This window comes from Myotis myotis, unplaced genomic scaffold (assembly GCF_014108235.1).
Source record: "Myotis myotis isolate mMyoMyo1 unplaced genomic scaffold, mMyoMyo1.p scaffold_m19_p_3, whole genome shotgun sequence".
Lineage (NCBI taxonomy): Eukaryota > Metazoa > Chordata > Mammalia > Chiroptera > Vespertilionidae > Myotis > Myotis myotis.
Genome location: NW_023416335.1, coordinates 174,036,642 through 174,063,845, shown reverse-complemented (window position 1 = coordinate 174,063,845; position 27,204 = coordinate 174,036,642). Strand labels below are relative to the sequence as shown.

Sequence of the window (27,204 nt, the reverse complement as noted above, 5' to 3'; positions counted from 1 at the left end):
TAATTCATTATTTCAGTGATTATTTAATTTCCCTTTAAACAAAATAGACCGTTATACTTTTCCTTCTTCTACCATATATAGGAGCTGTTGCGGTTTCCTAAACTTCATGATGCCATAGTTGAAGTAGTGACTTGTCTTCTTCGTAAACGGTTGCCAGTCACAAATGAAATGGTGAGCTATTATTTCACACATCATCACTGTAGTTGCTGTTAATAAAAATGTTTTTGTACAGCATTATGATTAGAGATTAGATGTAATGTGTAATTTGTGAAGGGGATAATATCATGGTTGCTTGCTTTAATTTTGTGTGTTGCTGCTATCCTTTAAAATGATGTAAATGCTGAAATTCATAGAAAAACAACAACAACAAAAGAAATATAAACATGTGAAATTGCCCTTTGACTGGGGTTTGTTTTTTGTTTTCCTTTCTGATTACTAAAAGTGCATTGCATTAGGGTCTCTCTTGGCTCAGGATGGCAAGCCCCGAAGGAGGTTCACTGAGAGGACAAAAGCATCCTTGGAAATAGAAAATGTTAGTGCTGCTAATTTTCCCAAGCAAGCATAACCCCCAGGTGACCTCAGACTCTACCCACTCATGTCACAGAATTGTTGGAATTTCATTTGAATAGATCCTTTTCACCTGGTTCTTGACCTTTTAGTGCTGTTCTGATACCTGACATTTGTCAGTGCAGATGAAGTTACTGTAATCTCTCTGCAATACTGAAGTTAAATTAATTTCAACCTTCCTTTTTGATTATTGTCCCACTAGGATTTTGAACCCCATGTAATCTGTATTAATAATAGCCTAGGTGGTCGTCACGCCCTCACACTGTGATGCCCTCATGCCGTGATAATCCCACAATCCATCACCAGGAGGCTTTGTGCGCAGCGGGTGTGCATGGATGGGCGGAGACTTGACGCTGCATGCGTGGCATGGAGGTGGGGCCCGACGACCACTCCGCATGGCCAGGCCTGGGGGTCCTGTGGTCCCGTGAGGCGTGGAGGCGGGACCCCTGGCTCCGGCCTACCTCTTTGGGGCAATCCATCGAGGAGCCCCGGATGGGTGTGCGGGGCCTACCTCTTTGGGGGATCGATCGCGGGGCTCTCGCACTGTGAGAAGGCACAGGCCAGGCTGGGGGAACACCGCCCCCCACCACCACCCATTGCATGAATTTTGTGCACTGGGCCTCTAGTTTATATTTAAACTAGGTGGTTCACAATTAAGATTAATTATTCATTGCCTCAGGTCTTCAAATGTATTCTTCACCTAAAGTTCATATCTTTATATCTAGTTATGAAATGTTTTCTTAATGTTGAACCTGACCTAAAACTTTGACTTGGAATAATGAATGATCTGAGGTTTTAATACCAAACTTCATTAAGCTTTGGAACTTAGATTTGCATAAGGTAGGTAACATTTTTTCCCTAACAGAATACTTCTAACTACTTGAATCATTCCCCGCCCTCAGAAATGCAATCTCAGATGCTGAAATAGAAATAATTCAAAAGATAGAGCAAATTATTATTTGGCATAAGATTTATCAGTTTGGGTATAATTCTCAGATATTTATTTAGGCATCAGTTTCCTATACTTTTTTTAGAATTATCTGTTTAATAAATTATATATATGTAGTTTCTTAAAGTAAAATAAGTTGGCATATTTTTGTATATAGCCTAATTTTATTTTTTTCTAGGTCCATAACTTAGTGGCAATTGAATTGGCTTATATCAACACAAAACATCCAGATTTTGCTGATGCTTGTGGGCTAATGAACAATAATATAGAGGTAAATGCAACTTGAATGATCATTTTTGAGAAAAAAAATGTAACTCAGTTATATCAAATATAGAGCATGGGGTAACTATAAAATATGCCTGTACCATATTATTGTCTGTTATATGCTAAACAGTATGCCAAGGGTATTATATTCTTAAATTTAATTCTCAGAACCACCTGGAGGCATTCTTCTTATTTTCTGCTTATGAAACTGTAACTCAGAGAATCTGGGTTTCATTGATTTAGTGTTGAAGAACTGCCTGGCTCGACTGTGGTAACTGTTGTTGCAGTTTATTCAGGTTGAAGTGCGTAAAACAAAGTGAATGTTCAAAATTGTTTTCATCTGGCTCTGAAAGCTGTGAAAGAAACATTCCAAGATTTACTATGTTATAGTAAGTTTGGAAAAGCAGAGTACTCTTTTCACTGGGATGGCTGCATTTCATGGATCTTTTTTTCCATTTGAGGTTAATGTAGCAGTTACATAAGACCTCAGATGGAGCCTCGGCTGGTGGATATACGGCAACTGATTTGATGCTATTTTTCTCTGCACTTTTATCCAAGAACAGTAAATTTTTCTGCTACTCCTTAATACAGTAGGACCTCACAGACCTGTCTATATCAAATTTCCTCTGAAGTATATGCATGAAAAGAATATTATAAATGTGGAATTTGGGAAATGGGAAGACCCTGGGTTATGACTTCAACCCTTTGGTTAAACTAACAGATGAGGAATCTGAGACCCACAGATGTAACAGCTGTTGCTTTAGTGCCTGTTTTGCTGGGCACTGTTGGAGGAAACAAGCACCTTCTCTTTAACAGGTACAGGGAACTGTTTATTAGCTGAAGTGACTCCTGTTGTCAGAAAATTCTAAAGTGCACATGAGTAAGGCCCTCAAGTTAAACACTGGAAAAGCATACTAGAAAATAGTTACGTTAAAATTAGCATGTAGACACTATGTTAGGATAGGATTTAGTTACTGTAGCATTGAAACCAACTTTATGTAAAATTGTGTCTGGAAGTTTTTGTAATTACAGACAAAGTCATTTATGATATTTAATTCTGTTCAGTATTTTCCTACAAGTAAGTATATCTCTGGTTTTAATGACTCTGCACTGAAGAACTTTGTGACTATTCTCATTTAATCTTTATAATAACCCTATGAGAGTAGATCGTTGGTGACCTGTGCAGTTATTAACAAAGCAAGAAAGCCATGACTGTTGGGCTATAGGTCAGCTAAGGTCATAACTTCTTGGTAACAGACTAGGGCAGTGATGGCAAACCTATGACATGCGTGTCAGAGGTGACACGCGAACTCTTTTTTGGTTGATTTTTGTTTGTTAAATGGCATTTAAATATATAAAATAAATATCAAAAATAGAAGTCTTTGTTTTACTATGGTTGCAAATATCAAAAAATTTCTATATGTGACACGGCACCAGAGTTAAGTTAGGGTTTTTCAAAATGCTGACACGCCGAGCTCAAAAGGTTCGCCATCACTGGACTAGGGTGAGAATTTCTGGTCTTTGGATTTCCCTGCCTTTTGCTTTGTGTCCCTCTTCAAAATGTACATTTTAATGTGTTAACTTAATCACTCCCATGGGGGGAGAAGGGGAAGAAAATGGGTCAAATTTCAGTCAGAAAATTTTATTAGCCACAAAACATCATTGTGAAGCTTCTTAACTTTAAATTTTTTGCAAGTTTGAGAGTATTCATGAAATGCTCTCAATTTAGCAACAGTTTTAACTAAATGCTTTCCTGTTATATTTGATGCTGCCTGCGAGTCATTATTAATGCCCACTTCCTTATATATTTTCATAGTCTTGCACCTATCATGGTGCTTGACATGTAACAGTTTCTTTAGCTACTTGTACTAGAGTTACTTTGATATTAGCAAACTAGAAGAATGGGCAGTTAGTCCATTAAATCAGCCAAGTTACCGAAAGGACTATCGGTTTTCAACTCTGCATTTATATTCTGGAGAAGGTTTAGGGTAAAGAGAATGAACCATTCTTAAAGGATAACCTTCACCACAGATATTTCTAAAAGGTATGGTTTTGTGTGTGGGAATTGTAGGAATATCACACAAAGCTTATATTTCATGAGATTCAATCCATGGCCCCTCATTTTAGAATCCCTGGTACAGGGGAGCCACTGTTACTGACAGTTGTATTGTATCCCTCAGGTGTGTTGGGGCAGAAAAAAAAAAAGATTGAGAAGCATTGGGTTAAATGATTTGTTTGTTTTAAAATATAATTATGGCATGAGTTCCAACAGTGAGAGGATATACTGTAAGTTATTCCATACTTTTCAATTAAGCTGAACATTTTTGAGTAGGCTTATATCTCAATGCTCTGATAATCACTTTTTTTTTTTTTTTGCTTGGTTGTTTTACAGGAACAAAGGAGAAACAGACTAGCAAGAGAATTGCCTTCAGCTGTATCACGAGATAAGGTAAAAAACAATTTTTAAAGCTTAGTCCTATTAGGTAAAGATGGATTGGTAAGCCTCAGAATATTACTCCTAGGAGTAATTTTTTCTTTTTCTCCCTTTAATATTCCGTTGGAGCTATTTCATTCTTTGAGTACAGGTATACAAGTTTAAAAAAGGCTTTGAACAATTCAAAGATAATGGTATTTTTACAGAGAACAGGTTGATGGTTGCCTGAGGGGATGCGGAGCTGGGTGAAAAGGTGAAGGGACTGAGAGGTACAGATTGGTAGTCACAAAGTAGTCATGGGAATGTAAAGTACAGCATAGGTATATAATCAGTAATATTGTAAAACTGTGTATGGTGCCAGGTGGGCACTGGAAATATCAGGGGGAACTCTTTGTAAAGTATGATTGTCTAACCACCATGCTGTACACCTGAAACTTACAAGATAATACTGAATGTAAATTGTAATTGAAAAATAAAATTTAAAAGTATTTTTAATGCATAAAAGTGGATTTTAAGTGTCTAGCCTTATTTTTCTTAAAAATTCACATTGACTTTATCAACTTTGTAAAATTAGTTGAAATGACTAATGACTTTATTATAACAGGAAGGCTTTTTGGAGAGGGAGACAACAATATGCACATAACAGGTTAATACTTGCAATAGTTGCATGTATAAAAATCCAATACCTCAAATTCTTTACCAGAAAAGATTTACCAAATTCCAAAACTAAAAATGAAATTTTTGGATTTGGATTTTCCTTAGGTATGCATCTGAAAAAACCCTTTAACAAAGGTGACATTAGTACAAGAAATAAGGCAGAATGAACATTAATTTTATGACCCACGATTACTTTTGTTTTTCATGTTACTTTATTATTTTGATACAGACGGGAAAATTCACATTTATAGAATGTTTCTGAATGCATTTTGGCATCCTTGATTTTTTTCCCTGCATTTTTTGCCTTTAGTCTTCTAAAGTTCCAAGTGCTTTGGCACCTGCCTCCCAGGAGCCCTCCCCTGCTGCTTCTGCTGAGGCTGATGGCAAGGTCTGTTCTGATTCTTGGTCTAAGCCTGCATGCCTAGTTGTTTGGTTCTACATAATCATCTGAAAACAGTACACTGAAAAACAGTATTAATATGGGCTATATTTAACAATGTATATTTCTAAAATGCTTTTGCTTGCAATATAGAAAATGCATACAGAAAAAGAAGTTAAAGAGGAAATTATTCTGCACTTTTTGACTTTCAAGCCATTGATAATGAAATTTTGCTTGTTAAACTGCATGTTTTAACATATCTTTTAACAGTTAATTCAGGACAGCAGAAGAGAAACTAAAAATGTGAGTCTTGCTTCAGAATGGCAATGTTGGTTCTCACTGAAACACTGTTTCAAAACCATTGAAGAACCTGTCTGTACAGTGGCATCTAACTCGTTGTCTGTTATGTCTTTAATGTTGCTTTTATCTAACTAACCCCTTTAATTCTAGTTTTAATGTTGTTTTAAGTAATAACAATAATAGTATTTCCCACTGTTTTCTGTTACTGTCAAGAATAGTTTTGAATTTAATATTCTGGTTGGGAATTAAAATTCCAGAGATGGAAACTGTACTTTTGGATATTTGAGATCTGTCTAGTACTGATGGGTAATCTCTCATGCTTCTTTCTTATGCTTCCATTCAGTTTGCACTTGTCACCCACCCTATATATGTGGCTTAACATAAGTCTCAGCAGCTTAAGCACATTAATACAACTAGGGACTTTGAGAGTTTGAGACTTGTTTGTTGATTCCTGATAATCTTTTTAGGGGGAAATTATTAATCTGTAAATTTCAGAACCATTCGTCTGGTTATTCTGCCACTTGGCTCCTTTCTTTATTGTCCAGATTAAGATTCTCAACTTCAAATAAAACCTGATAAATGTCTTGTTTTCTCTCAGTCCACTGTGCTCAGACCTTAAGAGAACCATCTAACATCTAAATCATTGCTTATTATTTCACTCATGGCATCACCCTGAATTTGCTTACTTAAGATTTTATTTGTTATACCATTCATGTACAGTTAACATTTTAAAATTAATGTGTAAATACACTGCCTATATTTAGATAAAGCTGATCTTAACTAACAGATAATTTTGGGTAAGAATAATACCCAAACTGACTTTTTAAACAGTTGTCATAACACTCACTTTTCTATTAAGTTTATATAAGCCATTTTAATTAATACCTATAAATTTTTGTTGTCGTTTTGGAGTCTAAGATCTTAAAGAGCATCTGATCTCTTAAATGTTGATGAACTACTATTTTTCTCATTTTCCTAGTCATTTTTCTTTGAGAAATCAAGGTTAAAAGTAGTTGTGATTAATGGTAGCACTAGATTTCTTTCAACAGATCCTTTCTCAAGGATACAGATATTGAGGGAACCTGTGTGTATTTATGTCACATTTTAGGCAGCTTAAAGTCACTAAGAATCCTGGGTATATTCTTGTTTCATTAAAAAAAGTCTCTATTTTTACGATATTTTGTTGACTAAATGTAAAGTAACTTGAGTTCTTAGAACTTTTGGAGAGATCATAGTTCAACAGTGTTTAAGGTTACTTTGCAGAAATTAAGCTGAGTGGTAGTTCTGTGTTTCCTGCTTTTAATAAGCAGTCTTGTTTTTAAGGGCATCTTATATTTTTTTCTATAACCTAGTATAAGAGGGTTTGGAAAAAAGGAAAAACTTTGAAAAGCTAGCAAATGCTAAAGAAGGCCATACATGCCACCCCATCTTTCTGACCTGTTATACCTCCAGCTGGGTATTGGATGTGTGTTCGCCTTGACTGCTGTCAAAGAAAACGACCTTTGTTTAGGTATGATCAGTTCTAATATGGTTGGTAGAGATTTTGGAGCATATGGTGTGTGTGTGGTTTTTTTGTTAGGTTTTATCTGGAGGCGGTGGGGTTGGAGATGCTGTTCAAGAACCAACAACAGGCAACTGGAGAGGAATGCTGAAAACTTCAAAAGCTGAAGAGTTATTAGCTGAAGAAAAATCAAAACCAATTCCAATTATGCCAGCTAGTCCACAGAAAGGCCATGCTGTGAATCTGTTGGATGTGGTAAGCCATGAGAATTTGGTTGAGGACTAATAAGATAATTACTAGGAAAACTATTAAAGACAAAAGGAACTAAAAGTCTCAAAAACTCAATGAATTTTGAATGCCAAATATTGCCATTTCAAAATGACACAAAAGTGGTATTTTTTTCTCATCCCATTTAGCCGGTTCCTGTTGCACGCAAACTATCTGCCCGTGAGCAGCGAGATTGTGAAGTTATTGAACGACTCATCAAATCTTACTTTCTTATTGTCAGAAAGAATATTCAAGACAGGTCAGTAGTACATGATGTAAATCAGACTGCTGGATGATTCTGTGATCTGTTTTGTAAATTCATGCATTTTTAAAATTTTAGGTTTTTATTCTAAATCAAATGGATCATCTTGTTTTGTTTTGCAGTGTGCCAAAGGCAGTAATGCATTTTTTGGTTAATCATGTGAAAGATACTCTTCAGAGTGAGTTAGTAGGACAGCTGTATAAATCATCCTTATTGGATGATCTTCTGACTGAATCTGAGGACATGGCACAACGTAGGAAAGAAGCAGCTGATATGCTAAAGGTATTCCTATTACTTTATTTAAACATCTGTTAAAAATGCATTCTGATTCTTGAGTGCAACTATGGTCTTCATATGATGTTGGTAATTATTAGAGTCTCAGATAGGTACTGGTTAGTATAAATCAACCACATAATAGAATTATAATTTTTATCTTCTTTAATGCAGGCATTACAAGGAGCAGGTCAAATTATTGCTGAAATCAGAGAGACTCATCTTTGGTGAAGAGAACTACGTAAGACTGAGACTTTGTTGACTCGAAAGTTACTGCCTACTTGAGTAGATTTTTATTTATGAACTCCTATGTATTGCAATGGTATGAACTGCTCATGTGAAGACTGGCTATACACTGAAAACTGTACTCTGTATTACAGAATGAAATCACACAATCCAAATAAATGGCTGTTTCTAAAGTTTCCCAGTATATATAAAATACATCAACTCTTTCTTGTGATAGTTTCATTTGAACTTAAAAAGAAATGCTAATGTTCTCATTGTACAAGCAGCTTACCCGTGTAATCTGTTAGTAGTCTTAACGCTGCTACCACAGTCCTTCAAGAAGAACTCACCAAGACATTTCATACGACTGTACTGCATGCATTATATAAGCTGATCTGGCTTTGAAAGATGTGGGTTGACAAGTTACTCATAGTCACTGTATTCCACCTGTCCTTATTAGTTCTATCTCTGCAACCTTTGATGTGTTAGTCAGAAAGGTGGATGTACAGAGGATCTCTAACAATGACAATGATCAGTGTGCATAATGGGTAGCCACAGAGCCCTTCCATTTCTTGGTCCACATTGCCCTAGTGCATTAAAATATCTGATTCTTACCCAAACCTAGAAGCACGTACTACATTTTCCTGTATTAAAAACAACCACCTACACTTGATTTTATAGTAAGACTTAGAGGCTCTAAAAAAATTCAGATATATCTTAAAAGTGCGGCACTTAACACTATGCTCTTACTTGGAGGGGGGACTTAAAACCAAATTCTGTGCTAGATCAGTAAGTATTAGATGATAATTGTTACTTTTGCTTCACACCAGCAAAATTAGCATAGAGGTGTGACAATACTGGTGGAGCCTTATTTAAAAAAAAAAACACAAAAAACCATGCTGACACACTCCTAATGGCTTATAGACAACTAATTTGCATTCAGGAGTGAGGTTTAGAACATATATTTTATTAAAATTCCTCAGGTGATTTTTGATATGAATTACATTATAAATGTTAAGATAATGGTCAAAATTCTTAAGGCATCTAGTAGATATTAAAATTTCTTTTTAAGTTACAATATTTATGAAGGACTATTGACAATATAAATATATCTGTTAACTTTAGGTACCCATTTACTAAGAAACAACAGGCTCACCAACTTATCTCAAACATAAAAAAACCCAGATTCAGATCTTGATAGAATACATCGTATCAAAATGTTTGTTAGTGCACTTTAAAATCACTCTGCCATCTTTAAACATTAGCTTTGAATTATACCCATCTATGTTTACTTACTTTAGACAGTTTAGATAACTACTGTTTTAGCCTTTTGAATTTATAAGGGGGAAAAAAACCCTTCTAACGCATCTTTCTCCAGTATATCAAACAGATTTCCAATTAAAAAATGTTCCCTTTAAAGACATGCTATGGTAATGCACTTTCTAGTACTACATACCTTGTACTAGTACAAAGAAAAATAGGCAAGAGAGGTGTGGCAAGAGAAACCTTTGTTGGCTCTAAACTGGGTGAAGTTCTGAAATGTGGAGATAGATGATCTATGACATTTATAATGGATACTTGTATGTTCTTGCTGTGTAAATAAAATTGCTGGTATGAAATGACATTAAAGTTTATCAATAAATGAATTCTTCCTCACTTTACTCCCAGAAAAAGATTTAGATAAACTCTAGCTTTTTAACTTAACAAATCTAATACAGTGTATATTGTATCAAAGTTTTGACTTTCTTACTAGATTCTAACAATTCACTGAAGTATTATTGCATCTCCATTTTTGCATATAAAGACAGTGACTTTCTCTAAGTTATCCAGGTAGCAAATGGCTAGAACTTGAACATTAAAGCCACTCTTTGCTTCCTGTAAGGTTTTCTAGAGTAAATTTGGTTATGAACCATTCTGTATGTTTGTGCCTTTCACTTGATCCTCAGGGAAATGGATTTGTCATATGTGGAAATTTAAGTTCTGGAGATTTAATTTGCCTAAACTATGTAGAGCTTAACTAAGTCTTGATAGGAAATCCTTTAAATTTGACCTGAAAACTTCCCTTACCCGAGTATCTTTTGATATTCTCATATAATTGGATAGTTGGTATAACATAATATTTGCCTCTTTTACATCTTTGGTTACTTAAGTTTTCAGTTTATCTCAAGTTGTAATCTGGTGGGGGACAGAAGTTGAAACTTAAAACTAATTTAGAAGTTTTTAAATTTATAAAATATTGTTACCTCAGTAGTTTGACAAAGTAAGGCAGTGAGTAAATTTAGTTCCACTGAAACACAGGTAAGGGAATGGAAAATAATTAGAAACTTTCTGAAAAGTCAAGTACTGAATTTTAATCTTTTCTAAGAACTGTATTTGGTTCCTAAACAACAACAAAAATCAGTTTCCAGTACTAGATTTCGCATTTCTAATGTGGATGCTAGAGGCACTGCTGGTTTTAATACAGACACTAGTGAGATCAGTGAGATATATATACTTGATATAAAAGTATCTGCAATTCCTTAGATTACCTCTTTTTCATTGTTCCTCCTCATTGTCCAAAAAGGAGAGCAAGATAGGATTGGAAAGACAGCATTTAGTTTTTTCATAAAGTATAATTTTTAAAACATACTAACCCTGGAAACCATGGTTTTCTATGGTGGTCCTTAATGTTTAAGGATCAAGAAATAAAATCCCATCATTTACACAAACAACTTATTAACCAACCTATATAAATAATGAAATTACTCACACTGTGAGGCCTAGAGTATATACTCCATTCTCTGCTGACTGGCGTAAGTGAAGGAATGTTAAGTTCTGGAGCCAACCTTTCGTATGTCTTGAGAATGAATGGCGGTAAGTTTGAATCATCAGAAGGATTTTTCATCATAGTTGAAGCCATTTAATAATGTAGAAATTCCTTTTTCCTATTTTAAGTAATGAAAGTCCATTCTTAAGAATATGTTGTCCAACAACCAAAACACTCTCTGGATTTGTTACTTGTCTGTGATTTATACTGACTCCGCCTTCTGTTATCATCCGATACCTAAAAACAGAAATATTTAGTAACTACATAAATCCAATCACTGTTGATCTTTCCCCATAATACAGATACATCATTATTGTATTTCATGTAAATTTCAGGGGCTCTCCAGTTGAAACCTTTTAGCACTAAATCACTGAATTTATCTTCACTTTCACTGGATTATGTCTCCTTTTAATGTTCTTCTAAAGGAGGTTTAAGGCATAATAGGCTTCTTGTTTCCTAGCGAAAAAGAGCTGGGATATCTCATCTCTTGATAGAACTGTTTAGTGCAGTGGTTCTCAACCTTCCTAATGCCGCGACCCTTTAATACAGTTCCTCATGTTGTGGTGACCCCCAATTTCATTGTTACAAATTGAACATAATTAAAGCATAGTGATTAATCACAAAAACAATATGTAATTATATATGTATTTTCCGATGGTCTTAGGTGACCCCCGTGAAAGGGTTGTTCGACCTCCAAAGGGGTCGCGACCCACAGGTTGAGAACTGCTGGTTTAGTGGGTTTCACAACCCTGAATTGGAATAATGGATCACTTTCTGGAGGGCACCCCCTACCTTAGGGAGAAAAATCACAGAAAAGAAACTTCCAGGTCATAGCTGCTTTTAATGAGATACAAGTGACTACAGGAAGTCCTCACTTAATATTGTTGATAAGTCCTTGGAAACTGACTTTAAGTGAAGCAACATTTAACAAAACCAATTTTATCATAGGCTGAATGATAACAGAGCTAAGTTCCTATGGCATATTTCTGGTCACAAAAATATCACAAAACTTCTAACTACAGACTCCAAACACTTCTAATATTAAACACTGAAATAACTGAGCTCTATATACATTTAAGATGAATAAAAACGAGATGATTTTTCCAACCCCCTAATGCCAATTCAGGGTTGCACGTGGCTGGAGCTTTCCCCAGCCCAGCAGCTCAGAGTGCTAAGGCAGGCACCAACTGTGGACAGGACGCCCTTCCATTGTAGGGCATGTGTGTGCACACACACACACACACACAGACTCATTCAGACTGGGACAATGTAGACATGACTCGTGCACATCTCTGGGATGTGGGAGGAAACCGGAGTCCCTGGGAACCCCCACAAAGACATGGGGAGATCATGCAAACTCCACACCGTGGGCCTGGCCAGAAACTGTCCTGTTTTTTCTCATCAACATAATGAAATAACATTATTTGAGGACCTGCTGTTACAGTATTAGCTACAGAGATTTTTAAGAAACTTGCTTATGAAATTGGAAAACCCTTTCAAATTACATTTTGAGTATATGCAAATAAGGGCAAATTTTGTTAAAACACAAAGCAAAACTTTTTTAAAAAGTTGGCTAATTTCAGAAATACAAAATCAATACACTAATTTAATAAATTATAGATTACTAAAAAATTTTTGCTGGCCTATGTAATTAGCTTTTATTCAAGTTATTTATGCAATTCATTCAATAAACATTTCAGAGCTCTACTATGCACTAAATGTAAATAGAATATAGCAAACTAGTGGAGAGAGGCAAACAAATGAACATTCTGACACACTGATCAAATGCTGTCATGAGCTACTAGCTCTAGAAGTGCACCGAGGGGTGGGGATTGGAAGTTTTCCTGAAAGAAGAGTCACTGAAACTGGGAGTAAGTTGCAATTATTTTCACGAAAGTGAGGACACATGGGAGTAGCCAGAAGGAGGTGAGATTTCAGTAGAGGGCTAGCGCATGAATGGCCTTGGAAGTCTTTGCAAGGCAAATCTCGGTTTTATCTGAATATGTTACCAAAGTTAAGAAATTACTATGCATGGTTTTAGCTCAACAGTAAATGATTTAATATTTAGGAACAAATTTTCTCTTACAAAGTGTTATTTTAAGCTGTTTGCTATTATTTCCAGATCATGGTCTACATTTTGTTTAAAAGCACAAGCTTATACAATCTAAAAAATGTAAGTATTACTTAGAACTCTGGCTAACTCAGATATGGTGTCATCTTAAGTAGCAGTAAAACTTTTGTTATCAGTAAATAAACCACTAGAACAGTTCAGAAGGAAATGAAAAATGCTTCCACAGGGAGGAAAGACTTAGGACCGCTGACTCACTGTGGAGAAGTGCATGATACCACCCTCAGTTCAGTGAATATTAACTAAACTAGCATATCAGGAAATCAATATGGTGGAGTGGCAGGTGATACAAAGAGAGACAATGGATATTTTCTCTTTATAGAGAAATCTAAGCTCTTTAGGATAGAGGCAAATAATACAGAATAATTAGCAGGGAAAACACACCCACCAACTATAATATAACAAATGTCCTTCATAACCATGAACATGGACTGACAACTGTTTGACTTATGCTAGAACTTCTGTAGGTGAGGGACCCAGGGTCTTTTGGCCAACTAATGCTTCTTCTACATCAGTTTCATTTATAAATGGGTAAGCATCAAATATAAGCCAAATAACACCTTATGGAACACCTTATTCCCTAATAATACCACATAACTTAGGAATGTAAATATTCTACCTGCTTCCTGAATAAGAAAATAAAATTCAAAAGAGGAATAACTGAATGTAGTTTATAGTAGTCTTAGGAAGTTATATCACATGCTTACTTGTTTTCTGAAATTCAACTAATATTTTAAACAGGTTGGATAACCATTCTACTCCCCCAAATAAAGAGGATACAGACTGAAATGAGGGTTCATGTGGTTCTGTCCACTTAGGCCTCTGTTCTTGTGACCTTCTCAAACTGTGACCATCCTGAGCTGACAGATCTCACTGTACTTATTTAATACTAGAGGCCCAATGCACGAAATTTGTGCAAGAGTAGGCCTTCCTTCCCCCGGCTGCTAACACTGGCTTCCCTCTGGCACCTGGGACCCGGGCTTCCCTCGCAGCCCCGGATTGGTCCGAAAGGTTGTCTGGAAGTACGTCTGGTCTAATTAGCTTATTATGGGTTTTTTTTTTTTTAAATACATTTTATTAATTTTTTTACAGAGAGGAAGGGAGAGAGAGAGAGAGTTAGAAACACTGATGAGAGAGAAACATCGATCAGCCGCCTCCTGCACACTCCCTGCTGGGGATGTGCCCGCAACCAAGGTACATGCCCTTGACCGGAATCGAACCCGGGACTCTTCAGTCCGCAGGCCGACGCTCTATCCACTGAGCCAAACCGGTTTCGGCAGCTTATTATGCTTTTATTATTATAGATACTGATTCCTTAAATGCAAGCCTTTTCCAATGCTGGAGGACAAATTGACTGGGTTCCATTTAATAAGAAGCAGTATAGTAGCACTTGACTGCATAGGAAATTTAAGCTATTTTCAGCAATAAGTGGAAATTTAAGCTATTATCACCATTAATCTCAGTTTTCACTTTATTCTCAGACCAGCGGTTCTCAACCTATGGGTCACGAACAACCCTTTCACAGGGGTCGCCTAAGACCATTGGAAAACACATAGATAATTACATATTGTTTTTGTGATTAATCACTATGCTTTAATTATGTTCAATTTGTAACAATGAAAATACATCCTGCATATCAGATATTTACATTACGATTCATAACAGTAGCAAAATTACAGTTATGAAGTAGCAACGAAAATAATTTTATGGTTGGGGGGTCACCAAAACATGAGGAACTGTATGAAAGGGTCGCAGCATTAGGAAGGTTGAGAACCACTGTTCTCAGACCAACATAACTCCTAGAAGAAATGAGACACCATTAATGAATTCTCAGGAAAACACGCTGTGGAAACACATGCTGTGAATTATACCATTTAATAGAGAATCAACTGTGAATCTGAAAGGTAAGTAATCTTACCCCCGGGGACCATCTGGAATGGCATTTGCTTTGCGGCACGTATCTAGGACGCTTGTTCCAGGGTCAAGAACTAATTCAGAAAATGAAGCTTCTTTAAACAACTCTTTTAACTCTTGATCAGACATGACCTCCAGTGCATCTACGCTACTGTGATAAAGGGCTTGTGTACACCTGAAAAACAGTTTGAGGACAACATCATGCGACTGCTTATTCAGATACACATTCTAATACACAGTAACCAATTATGACGTCCCCACTATGTTCTAGACTGAAAGTTTCTGAAACAGCAACATTTACCTGGTATAATTTATCAACTTAATTCAGGATCATCTTTTTTTTATGATAAAGAGAGGCTATCTGAAAGCGACTATAGCCCACACTGACAATCCTTCTTAGCAGTGAAGGACAACTCGAAAGCAGTGCGGCTCTAAATTTTCCCAAGTCTACTATTAACTAAAGAACTTCATCAGTGTTCATTACTGGGAAAGGCCACCTTTTGGCAGAATCCAGCCCTTCTTGCCCATGAACCAGCTTCGTGACTTCCGCAGCAAGCCGTTTCTGAGGACCCCGCTTTTCTGGCTCTTTGACGTGCAGCTGCATTATGTGGTCGATCTCCGGAAGGGGCAGAAAAGTGAAGAGCTTCAGGTACCTTCAGGACAAAAAATAAAGTGTTACATTTAGATCACATACCTAGTTTTTACCTTTGGCTCCCTTTACTTTTAAAATTATTCTTAATTGTGAAACATAACAATTATGCAGAAATGTACTGGACATAAGACAATCAGACACATGCCACCCAGGCTGAAGGGGTTACTATTTTGCCATCTTTGTTTCAGATCTTTATTTATTTATTTACTTATTTTTTTAACAAATGTTTTTTTAAAAACCTGATTTTAGAAAAAGAAGGGAGAGGGAGAGAGAGAGAAACATCAATCAGCAGCCTCCTGCACACCTCCTAATGGGGATCAAGCCTGCAATCCAGGCATGTGCCCTGACTGGGAATCCCATGCTTGACCTCTGGGTGCATGGGATGATGCTCAATTAACCGAGACACACTGGCCAGAGCATGATCTTTCTTTCGTTAAAAGTCACAAAATAACAAAGGTATAGATGAAGGCCCCAGCCCCATCATATTCTCCTCTTACCCCCAGAGATAATCACCAATCTAAATTTGTGTGCATTCTTCCCAAACATGTTTTTATTTTACGCTTTTGTTTTTCACGTATGTGTATATTATATTTTGTGTTCACCATCCAAAGTCAAGTCTCCTTCCATCACTATTTATCCTCCTTTTACCTTCTTCACCCCGCCCCCCATACCCCTTCCCCTCCGGTAATCACCATACTATTGTCTGTATCAATGAGGTGTTTGTTTTTTCTTAATTCCTTTCACCTTTTCCACCCAGTCCTCATAACCCTCCCCTCTAACAGCTGCCAGTTTATTCTATGTATCTATGAGTCTGTTTCTATTTTGTTTATTTTGTTCATTAGATTCCACACATAAGTGAAATCACATGGTATTTGTCTCTCTCTCTGGCTCATTTTACTTAGCACAATACTTCTGCAGGTCCATCCATGCTGTCGCAAAAGGTAAGATCTTTCTTCTTCTTCTTCTTCTTCTTTTTTTTTTTTTTTTTTTACAGCTGAGTAGTATTCCACTGTGCAAATGTACCACAGTTTTTTTATCCACTCATCTACTGATGGGCAGTTGGGCTGCTTCCAAATCGTGGCTATTGTAAATAACGCTACAGTCTTCTGAATCAGTGTTTTGTATTTCTTCAGACATAGTCCCAGAAGTGGGATCACTGGGTCGTATGGCAGTTCTCTGTAGGCCTTAGGTTTCTTTTGGGTAAAAGTAAGACAATGGGATTTTGATTTTTTACGTTTCTGCCAGAGATCTAGTATAAAGTGTACTTGAATAAAAGTTTATCTATATGTGGGAGAACACATATTGGCAACGTAGGTATCATATATGATTATTGTGAAAAGAAATATAAAGAGCAGCTTAGTAATTGATCAATTTTTAATGTTGCATTAATGAAAAATGCTGTCCATGATACTGTTTTTTAGTAGCTATGTTACTATTGAATTTGTGGTCAATTAAACTTCATGGAGAAATTTTTGCAGCACTGGTATCCATATTATGAATCATTGGAACAAGAAATGAGGAATTAACCAATTCTTCTATTCATCCTTAAATTTTGATTCTGACATATTCCTTCTAAATTTGTCATCTTGTTAAGAGAAATGTCTGAGATGGATTTAACTGATGTGTTCAGAGCATTTCACCCCAAAGCAGCAGAATGTAAATTCTTTTCAAGTGGACACAGAACATTTTCTAGGATCGATCACATGTTAGGATATAAAACAAGTCTCAATTCATATCAAGCATCTTCTTTGACCATAATATGAAACTAGAAATCAATCACAAGAAAAACACTGAAAAACATACAAAGACATGGAAACTAACTAACATGGTACTAAACAATGAATGGGTTAACAATGAGGTCAAGGAAGAAATCAAAAGATACATCGAAACAAACAAAAATGAGAACACAATGGCCCAAATCTATGGGATACAGTGAGAGCAGTCCTAAGGGGGAAATTAATAGCATTACAGGAAATTAGAAAAATCTCAAACAATCTAATTTTATACTTAAAGAAATTAGAAAACAGTAACAAAGTCCAAAGTGAGTAGAAGGAAATAAAAGATCAGAGCAGAAATAAATTAGAGTCTAAAAAAACAATACAAAAGATCAATGAAACCAAGAGCTGGTTCTTTGAAAAGATAAAAAGATTGATAAAGCTTTAACCAAACTCATTAAGAAACAGAGGACTCAAATAAACAAAATCAGAAATGAAAGACAAGAAGTAACAAGTGACTCTTCAGAAATACAAAGGATTGTAAAAAAAATACTATGAACAACAATATATGCCTGCAAATTAAACAATCTGGACTAAATGGATATTCCTAGCAATATACTATCTTCCAAAACTAAAGCAGGAAGAATCAGAAAATCTGAATAGAGAGTTACAGCTAATGAAGTTGAAGCAGTAATAAAAAAACTCCCAACAAACAAAAGTCTTGGATTGGATGGCTTCACAAGTGAATTTTACCAAACATTCACTCAAAGGAGAACTAACACCTATATCCTTCTCAAACTATCCGAAAAGACTCAAGAGGCGGGAGGACTCCCACGCTCCTTTTACGAAGCCAAAATTATCCTAATTCCGAAGGCAGATAAAGACACTACAAAGAAAGAAAATTATAAGCCAGTATTCCGGATGAACATAGAGCTAAAATCCTCAACAAAATATTAACAAACCAGAGGTAGCAATTCATTAAAGAGATTATATGCCATGATCAAGTGGGCTTTATTCTGGGCATGCAAAGCTGGTACAGTACCTGCAACTCAATAAACATGATACACAACATAACAAAATAAAGAACAAAAATCACACAGTCATATCAACAGATGCACCCACTGATAAAAATCCAGCACTCATTTTTGATAAAAATTCTCAGCAAAGAGGGAACATACTTCAATGTAATAAAGGCCACAGATAACAAACCACAAACAACATCATACTCAATGGCAAAAACCAATAGTGTTTTCCTTAAGAACAGAACGAGACAGGGAGGTCCACTTTCACCGTTCTTATGCAGCATAGTGCTGGAAGCCCTGGCCACAGCAACCAGACAAGAAGAAATAAAAGGCATCCAAATTGAAAAGGAAAAAGGAAAATTGTCATTATTTGTGACATGATACTGTATATAGAGAACCCTAAAGATTTCACCAACAAACAAACAAAAAACCTACATAAAAACCCTACTAAAACCAATAAACGAATTCACCAAAATAAATATCCAGAAATCAGTTGTATTTTATACACCAATAATGAACTATAAGAAAACAATCCCATTTACAATTGCATTAAAAAAAATACCTTGGAATAAATTTAACCAAGGATGTAAATGACTTGTGCTTGGAAAATGATAAAACATTGAAGAAAGGAATAGAAAAAGATATAAATAAGTGGAAGCATATACTGTAGTTCATGGATAGGAAGACTCAAAATCATTAAAATGTCCATACTATCCAAAGCAATCTATCAATTCAACATAATTCCTATCAAGATACCAATGTCATATTTCACAGAACTAGAACAAATATTCCAAAAATCCATATAGAACCACAAAAGACCTCAAATATCCTCAACAATCTTTAGAAAGAAGAACAAAATTGGAGGAACCATGCTGTCTGATATCAAACTATACTACAAGGCCATAGTAATAAAAAACAGCATGGTACTGGCATAAAAACACATATACATCAATGGACCAGAATAGAGCTCAGAAACAAACCCATTCCTTTATGGTCAATTAACAATCTACAAAGGAGGCAAAAATGTACATGGGATATAGTCTATTCAAAGACATCAATCTTGAATAAACATATTGCCAATTGTACAGGGGTGGGCAAAGATTTATAGTTGTCTGTGTGGAAATAATAATACAACAATAAACTCTGTTTCATGTTCTCACAACTGTGAACCTACTTTTGCCCACCCAGTATGCTACAGCTAGGAGTGAACCAACTTGATAAGGCAGTAGGCCTCCCGCACTCATGAATTTCCCCTTTTGGAAAGCCCTGGATAACCTAGATAACTGACCAGTTGAGCTACCCCACGAAACCTTAGGCACCCCATCTCATCCCCAATAAAAGCAGAGCCCCTCTACACTCCCTCCTGGCCCTATCTGTGACCTCGCTGTTTGGCCCTCAGAGTGCCATGTATCCACGACTTGTAATAAATCTTGTTTTGCCAAAGATTCCAATGGTTGCTGCTGAGGTGCATCCCACAGTCATAACAAGGGCAGGTCCAGCCACAACACTGGTGGAAATGTCTGTGGGAGCTCACCACAAGCAGTATGGGCCCAGGTGAGCACCCGCAGGCATTTTTAGCCAATAATATCACTATCAATACGCCGAGACCAACACAACCATCAGCATCGTTGGCAAGACTACATGATTGAACTTGCAATTAACTGTGGGGTTAACTGACTAGCCTTGACTGCCCTTTAGCCTAGACTAGCTTACTAACTGGTGTTACCCACTTGGAAATGCAGCCTGCTTGCTGGTGTGTGCTTTTGCATATTGCCTCTGCCATGTGTTTGTTGCCTGTGATATCTATACCAAAATGTCACTGCTGCCATAAAATTCAGTGATCACAGAGTAGTGCGATCAAGGCCAATGACCTAGCTAATATGTTCTGTTCCCATCGTACAGGAATCCCAGGTCCAGTTTTAAAAAAATAATTTTGAAGGGGCTTTATATCCATTTACACAGCTCCCAATGAGATAAACAACCCTGCAGATGCACATAACCTTTACTGCCAAGATTTAAATACCTGACATTGGAACACTGCAGTTTTTGGCATTATACTGAGAGAAGCATACCCTCCGAGGAAGCAGTATGAGCAGATTTACACACGCTCACACACCACCTACACCAACGTGGCTGGGCAACTGCTCCTCACAAGATCCAAGGCTGAGCATCATCTGATTTGGGGCATCATGGGATTTTCTAAGCGCCGAGAAACCCCCCAACAGTCAAACATTAATCCTATATAATAAAAGCCTAATATGCGAATCAACCGAACAGCGGAAAGACCGGTAGCTATGATGTGCACTGACCACCAGGGGGCATATGCTCAACACAGGAGCTGCCCGCAGGCCCCAGGCCAGCCAAGGAGGGTGCCAGCGGGGGCCCCCTGATCACCCCGCAGAGGGAGGTGACCGGTGGCAGCAGGCGGGGCTGGCTGGCAAACGGGCAGCGGCAGGGGGTGGGGTCAGCGAGTGGGTGGCACCAGGCCAGCCAAGGCGGGTGCCAGTAGGGGCCCCCCAATCACCCCACCAGTCACCCCACAGATCGGCCCTGATCGCCAGCCAGGCCTAGGTATCCTACCCATGCACGAATTTCATGCACCGGGCCTCTAGTTACTCACTATAAACTACCCACTACTGTCAAGTTGAACACATACTAGGCCTTTTCATGTTCTGAAAGCAACACATCCTTCATCTCTCACTGCTGACACAATCACATGGGATCAAATTTTAGAAACCAAGGCCCTGACTGGCCAGTACTACTCCACACCCAAGTTCCTATGATGCCCTGGGTTAGAGATGCTTCACAATAGTAGCTTGGCAAAGCCACCGATGCCTCCTTGGTAAAATGGAAATAGTACCTTAAGGAGGGCTAAATCTAACGTCAAGGCCTTTCCAAATTACAGGAGAATGTGGCCTCCTGCATGCTCAGCTCCTTGCCCAAGAGCCTTGCAGAGTTAGTATCAATGCTTGTTTCCTCCTCCTCGGGCTGCTTGGGGAGCCCCTTGGGACCAACTGCCTCAGATGGGCAGGGAGTTAGTATTCTTCATCAGTGGCAGCTTACACCAGCGGTAGCCCACCGGTGGTCTGCGGACCACTGGTGGTCCTCGAGGTCCGAAAGGTTGGTGACCGCTGGCTTACACAATGTAGCTCACTGCAGGGCCATGGCATTCCACCCGGCCTCCGGCATCTCTCTCTGGCTCAGCCCAATTGGCAGCACTTGTAGGTGTTCACCTAGCCCTCAAGGGAGCCATAGAAAGGGGCCTTTTGCAGATCCACATTTTCAGACTCCTGGGCTATTATCGCCTTATAGTTTGGTCTGGCCAATGGCTAAGGGACACTTTTCTCATATATAGACAAGCCCATTTGGGGTGCCCAGCTAGGGAAGGAGTCCCCAATTCCTATCATTGTTACTCTTGTTTCTGCTCATACTAACCGCTTTATGCCAGAAGACATTTTCAACAATATTGTAGACTCCCTCATTGAGCTCTCCACACTCTGCATGGTACAGACTTCTCAGGGTAGCAACCCTCCCCAACCAGCTTGAGAAATGGGCTCTATAATCTCAGCTCACCGCGGAATTCATGCCCTAACAACTTGGGCTCAAATGAGGGGACTTCCTTTCTCTTTTGTGGCAGCCAAAGTTGTGATAGACAATTGCATTTTCTATTCCCAAACCAAACAATGGAAGCTATCTACATGAGGACATATTCCCTTGGGGAGATTGACCATGCTCCCACTAGCTGATTGATTTCATTGCCCGCTGCCCTCCTTCTGCTGTGGCTTCCAGATATGCCTCCACAATCATTAGTTACACCAGACTCCCCTTGGGGACTCTCACTCATTGAGCATCACAACAGACACTCCTTAAATTACTTTCAGGCAAGTGGGTCCCAAAATGGACTGAACTCTTGCCCAAGCCCTCATCTTGCTTAATTCTCACACCCTGGGGAGCTACATACCCCATATACCAACTATCATACACTCCTCCAAATCCCACTTTTGGTGTCCTCTGGGAGTCAAGCTTTTGCCTCCATGACAACATCCATTTATTTTTCCTCAGGCTCATCTTCCCCTTTCTGCTATGCTTTTCCATCATCTTGCCATCTGCTTCACGTTGATGACTTGATTGAGGATGGGTAGTTCAATATGAGCCCCTCATCAATAAATGACCCCTAGCCCATGACCAAGACCCCAACTGGACAGCCACATGGGAGGGTCACCAACCCACTAGTGGCAACCACTCCAGAGGACCGCACCCCTAGTGAGATGAACTTATCACTAAAGAGGACAATGCTTCAGGTGATATCACCCCAGCTCAAGAGTTTGCCATTGGAGATGATTATGCCCCCTACACCAGAGATGACACCCCAGGGACATATCACCATGTCAGAGGCCTCACCACTTGCCCAAATGGCCCCACTCCCTAGTCCACCTCAAACTTGGAAAAATGCTTAAATGGAGACTATGACTTTCCAGGAACAATGGACTAAACGTATTGTCCTGATTCCATCAGGGGGCTCATTGGAATATTTTCTGAATCTGCCTACTGCACCATTGCATCAAATCTCCCCACTGTGGCAAGCTGAAATGTGCATTTGGAGCCAGACTGTTCCCCTGCTAGAAATACCACCAATTTAGACTGCTTGCCCTCACCTGTTTATTTCCTTACTAGAGGCCCAGCACACCATTAAATCGTGTGGGTAGGGTCCCTAGACCTAGCCTCCTGCGATCAGGGCCATTTTCTGCCTGTTCACCAGTCTCCACGCTGAATGCCACCTCTGCCGCCAGGCTGTCAGGCCGTAGGGATCACCAGCTCATCCCCGCTGCTTCGGGGCTCAGGCCTGCAGGAAATGGGTGCTGGATACTTCACCTCCATGTGTGTGTGCTGGGCTGGCCACTGATGGAACGTGCTGTCTGCTCGGGGCTGCTCACGCGAGGGCCGCTGCTGCCGCCACTGCTGCTATGGCTTGAGGTGCTGATGGAGGCTGTGGGGTGCGCCTATGACCTACCTGTCCTGGCGTGAGTGGCCCTGAGTGGGCAGCGCCTTCCATCAGTGGCCGGCCCGGTGCACGTGCATGGAGGTGAAGTTGTTGGCACCTGCTTTCCCGCAGGCCTGAGCCCCCGAGCAGCTGGGATGAGCTGGTGATCCCAATGGCCTGACAGCCAGCCCAGTCCTCCCGCCACCCACCCGGGTTCTCCTGTTCACCATCGCTGATCCATCTGAGCCTGTGGGCTGGGGGGAGGGGCCAAGAGGTCAGCAGTTCATCCCGCTCGCCAGTCGTGCCCCGCCCCCGCTTGAGGGTGGGAGGGACCAAGAGGTGGTCAATGCCACCTCATGGCGACCGGTTGTTTGGTCATTTTGGTCGTGACACCTCTTGGCCTTTCATTATTATGATATTACATTCCTTGGGCAAGACATGTCACACAAGACAGCAATTACCCACTTTCAAAAAATGTTTTAGATAAATGGACAACTTCACGAATAGACACACCACTAATTTGACACATAGGGAAATAAAGAGAAGATTGGGGATGGAAAGTCAGAGCTCAAACACAATAAACCCTCGATTTTGCAGACCTGGATTTCACAGACTTTGGATTTATTAGACAAAATCTGGTCCACGTGTCATATGTGAAAATTAACACCCTGTAAATTTTAAAATGCTTTTAACCAAGATTTGTTTATAATTACATTATAGGTTATTTTTTTGTTATTAATTCAGTTATTTTTAAATATATTTCATTGATTTTTTTACAGAGGAAGGGAGAGGGATAGTTAGAAACATCGATGAGAGAGAAACATCAATCAGCTGCCTCCTGCACACTCCCTACTGGGGATGTGCCTGCAACCAAGGTACATGCCCTTGACCGGAATTGAACCTGGGACCCTTGAGTCCGCAGGCTGACGCTCTATCCACTGAGCCAAACCGGTTAGGGCTGTGGTGGTCAAACCGTGGCTTGCGAGCCACATGCGGCTCTTTGGCCCCTTGAGTGTGGCTCTTCCACAAAATACCACGTGCGGGCGTGCACATACAGTGTGATTGAAACTTCGTGGCTCATGCGCAGAAGTCAGTATTTTGTGGAAGAGCCGGTATTTTGTGGAAGAGCCACACTCAAGGGGCCAAAGAGCTGCATGTGGCTCGCGAGCCGCAGTTTGCCGAGCCAGTTTGCCGACCACTGGGTTAGGGCAATTCAGTTATTTTTAATAAATTCTAGTGAATACATATGTTGGAAAAAACACTAGTAATTTTGCCTACATAAATATTACGTATCTACAACAATAGTCTGTATATTTAAATCCAAGAGTCACTGCTTGTAAACAATGTTCAGGGGATGATCACACTGAATCAAGCTTGGTAATTGGTTCAGATGTCGAATGGCATGACTTTCTGCAGCAGTTTTTAACCAGTGCCAGCTGCTGTTCCCATGTGCGCTAGGCCACGCCCCAGCTGAGGGCATTTGTTTCGTCTCAGTTACTGGTGAATGCACACATTTACTAGACCTATTCAGTATAAATTTAAAATTACAATATATATGGAAAACTTTTCTGTGAAATTAAACTTTTCATACATAATTTTAATTACACAAACGTGTCTACAAAAGTAAAAACAAGTAAACTAATTTGTCAATTTCTAACATACACATTCGGAAAACCTACTTTATTATATACTGGACTTGCAGCTTTAATGGACACCCCTTCACCAGAATTTGTCTTTATATATCAAGGTTTTACTGTACTTGCCAGATGCAGATCAGGATCTTGGATCTAAGTTTTCTAGCAACCACAGTGGTTTTCTGCCTTAACCAACAAAAGTGTTTAACTTCAGGACAGTTGAAGTTACAATGTTCTGTGTTGCAACTGTTTATGCCTTTAATAGAATCTAACTTAAAACACAACAACAACCAAGCATACAGAGAGATTCAATGCTAAAATTGTATCATGAGCTCAATTTTTCTCAGCACTCTTCAGAACTCACCTTTCTACCGAATCATCTGGCTGCCTGACAAAGAACTGATACAGTTCAAATGGAGATGTCTTATCCCTGCTCAGCCACACAGCATTGCCAGCAGACTTTCCCAGTTTTGCTCCAGTTGTACTTGTAATCAGAGGAAGAGTGATTCCAAATACGTCTTCTCCAGTCAACCTATGCATAAAGGGAAACTTCATGATGTGTTTCAGGCACAGGTGATGGCAGATTCTGCTAGTCACGCTTCAAATTTCCGTGCGGTCTCTTGCTCTAAGACAGTGGTTCTCAACCTTGGCTGCACATTAGAATCACCTGGGAATCTTTTTAAAATCCTGATTCCTGGGCCTCATCCTCCGGAAATTCTGTTTCTTTGTTATGGGGTGAGGCCACAACATTAGTAACAAAAAAACAGAATTTCCGGAGGACGAGGCCCAGGAATCAGGATTTTAAAAGGATTCCCAGGTGATTCTAATGTGTAGCCAAGGTTGAGAACCACTGCTCTAAGAAAACTTCTGTGACCTCTCACAGCTTTCACAGCATTCACTCTATTCTGGCATTTGTCGTTCTGAACAGCAATTGAACCAGTGACTCTGGGCAAGCCAAGGGGAGGTGCTGCTAACGGAGGAGTCAGGCGGAGACACTAAAGGAGTTAACTTAAAGGGACTTTAAAAAAAAATGAGTAGCACATGGGGTAGCCCTGTGGCTCATCCCTCGCTTCACGGAAGGTGCCGAGCTAAAGCAGAGGCTACTCAAGGAAGCCTATATACCTGCTTAGGTATAAACGAAGAAAAGCAGTTTCTCAAATCAGAAACACAAAGAGCTACTTAGGGGAATGAAAACATACAATCCTGACTAGTGGTCTATTTCCCACAGAGCTCTAGGCTACCTCCCACACCTAACACTTCATCTCAGCCCTCTAGTTCTCATTGGCCGATGGTAATGTTAAAGCCACTGCAGGCAAGCCTTACTGGGGGGAAAACCAACAAGGGCTTGGACGACGGGCGTCACTTCACAATCCTAACAGTGCATCGCCGGCTATTTCGCGTGTCCATGTTTTGGTCCCAGGATTTCTCCAGGGCCGAGAGACGCTTACTTGTTGATGAACTCGTATCCCGACGTGATATTGCCCAGCTGATCAGATCCGCCCAGCTGCACCCGGCATCCGTAACGCTGAAACAAGTAGTAGAAGTCGTAGGCTTGGAGCACCTGGTACAAGAACTCGGCCAAGCTCATGCCCTCCGGGCTCTTGAGCCGGGTCTGGACGCTCAGCCGGCTCAGCAGCGTGCCCATGCGGAAGTGGCCGCCCACCGCCGCCAGGAAGTCCACCAGGTGCTGTTCCTGGTACCAGGCCGAGTTGTCTAGCACCGTGAAGCTGCCCCAGGCCCGCCCATTGGAGAAGAGCTGCTGGTGATGCGCTGCCAGGGCCTCAAGCCCTCGGCGCAGGGCGCGCGCGTTGCTGCCCACGCGCTCCGCGTCCAGCGCCTCGCGCTCCTTGGTGCGCCCGCTGGGGTCTCCCAGGCGCGCCGTGGCGCCTCCCACGAGGGCGATCACGTTGTGGCCGGCTCGCTGGAAGTGAAAGAGGCCCAGCAGCGTCAGCAGGTGCCCCACATGAAGCGAGTCCGCCGTGGGGTCGAAGCCGCAGTAGATGGTCTGGGGACAGTTGCCCGCGATGCTACGGTCGAAGAGCTCTGGGAGCTCTACCTTCGTGCCCTTGTCGGGGAAGAACTCCTTGAACAAACCCCGAGCCTTCTGCACCGCCAGCAACCCCTTACTGCCCGAGTGGGCTTCACGCAGCCCCCGGGGCAAGACTGCCCACGGGCCCGGGGTGCAAAACCACCGGCTCGGAGAAATGCACCGCAACATGGGCGCCGCCATCTTGGTGGTGGCGCGAAAGGAGTGCTGGGACCCCGCCGCGCCGC

General features: G+C 39.9%; 2 protein-coding genes across 26 annotated transcripts in view; one reads left to right on the top strand and one right to left on the bottom strand.

The window, feature by feature from the left end:
• The window catches only part of DNM1L (dynamin 1 like), a 47,118-nt gene extending 38,166 nt beyond the window's left edge, over window positions 1–8,952 (top strand). For 12 of the 23 annotated variants that reach the window (XM_036301445.1, XM_036301436.1, XM_036301442.1 and 9 more), the window contains 9 exons: window positions 82–171; window positions 1,695–1,787; window positions 4,173–4,229; window positions 5,182–5,259; window positions 5,521–5,553; window positions 7,130–7,306; window positions 7,468–7,577; window positions 7,703–7,862; window positions 8,028–8,952. In XM_036301445.1, the coding sequence (XP_036157338.1) occupies window positions 82–171; window positions 1,695–1,787; window positions 4,173–4,229; window positions 5,182–5,259; window positions 5,521–5,553; window positions 7,130–7,306; window positions 7,468–7,577; window positions 7,703–7,862; window positions 8,028–8,084 (855 nt within the window). In that variant the 3' untranslated portion in view covers window positions 8,085–8,952. The remainder of the gene's footprint in view (window positions 1–81; window positions 172–1,694; window positions 1,788–4,172; window positions 4,230–5,181; window positions 5,260–5,520; window positions 5,554–7,129; window positions 7,307–7,467; window positions 7,578–7,702; window positions 7,863–8,027) is intronic. The other 11 variants (XM_036301430.1, XM_036301428.1, XM_036301435.1 and 8 more) reach the window with 6 other exon arrangements.
• On the bottom strand, window positions 4–27,204 carry YARS2 (tyrosyl-tRNA synthetase 2). Of its 3 annotated transcripts, XR_004966357.1 has the most exons (6): window positions 26,379–27,203; window positions 25,295–25,462; window positions 15,424–15,579; window positions 14,931–15,101; window positions 10,828–11,121; window positions 4–206 (listed from the first exon to the last, which is right to left on the bottom strand). XR_004966357.1 is itself a non-coding variant. In XM_036301450.1 (5 exons), the coding sequence occupies exons 1-5, from the start codon at window positions 27,158–27,160 to the stop codon at window positions 10,962–10,964; spliced, it is 1,437 nt and encodes a 478-aa protein (XP_036157343.1). In that variant the 5' UTR covers window positions 27,161–27,203; the 3' UTR covers window positions 8,794–10,961. The 3 variants fall into 3 exon arrangements, 2 of the variants coding, with proteins under 2 accessions (XP_036157343.1, XP_036157344.1); XM_036301450.1 differs by lacking the exon at window positions 4–206 and having other exon boundaries at window positions 8,794–11,121; XM_036301451.1 differs by lacking the exons at window positions 4–206; window positions 14,931–15,101 and having other exon boundaries at window positions 8,794–11,121; window positions 26,379–27,204.

What these genes read in the sequence shown, in the direction of transcription:
- YARS2 (XM_036301450.1), bottom strand. Translation starts at nt 27,160, where the DNA reads ATGGCGGCGCCCATGTTGCGGTGCATTTCTCCGAGCCGGTGGTTTTGC. An exon ending in CCAGATGATTCGGTAGAAAG is followed by an intron (nt 15,580 to 25,294) that starts GTGAGTTCTGAA and finishes TTTGTCCTGAAG; the next exon opens with GTACCTGAAGCTCTTCACTT. An exon ending in GGGCTGGATTCTGCCAAAAG is followed by an intron (nt 15,102 to 15,423) that starts GTGGCCTTTCCC and finishes ACTGTTTTTCAG; the next exon opens with GTGTACACAAGCCCTTTATC.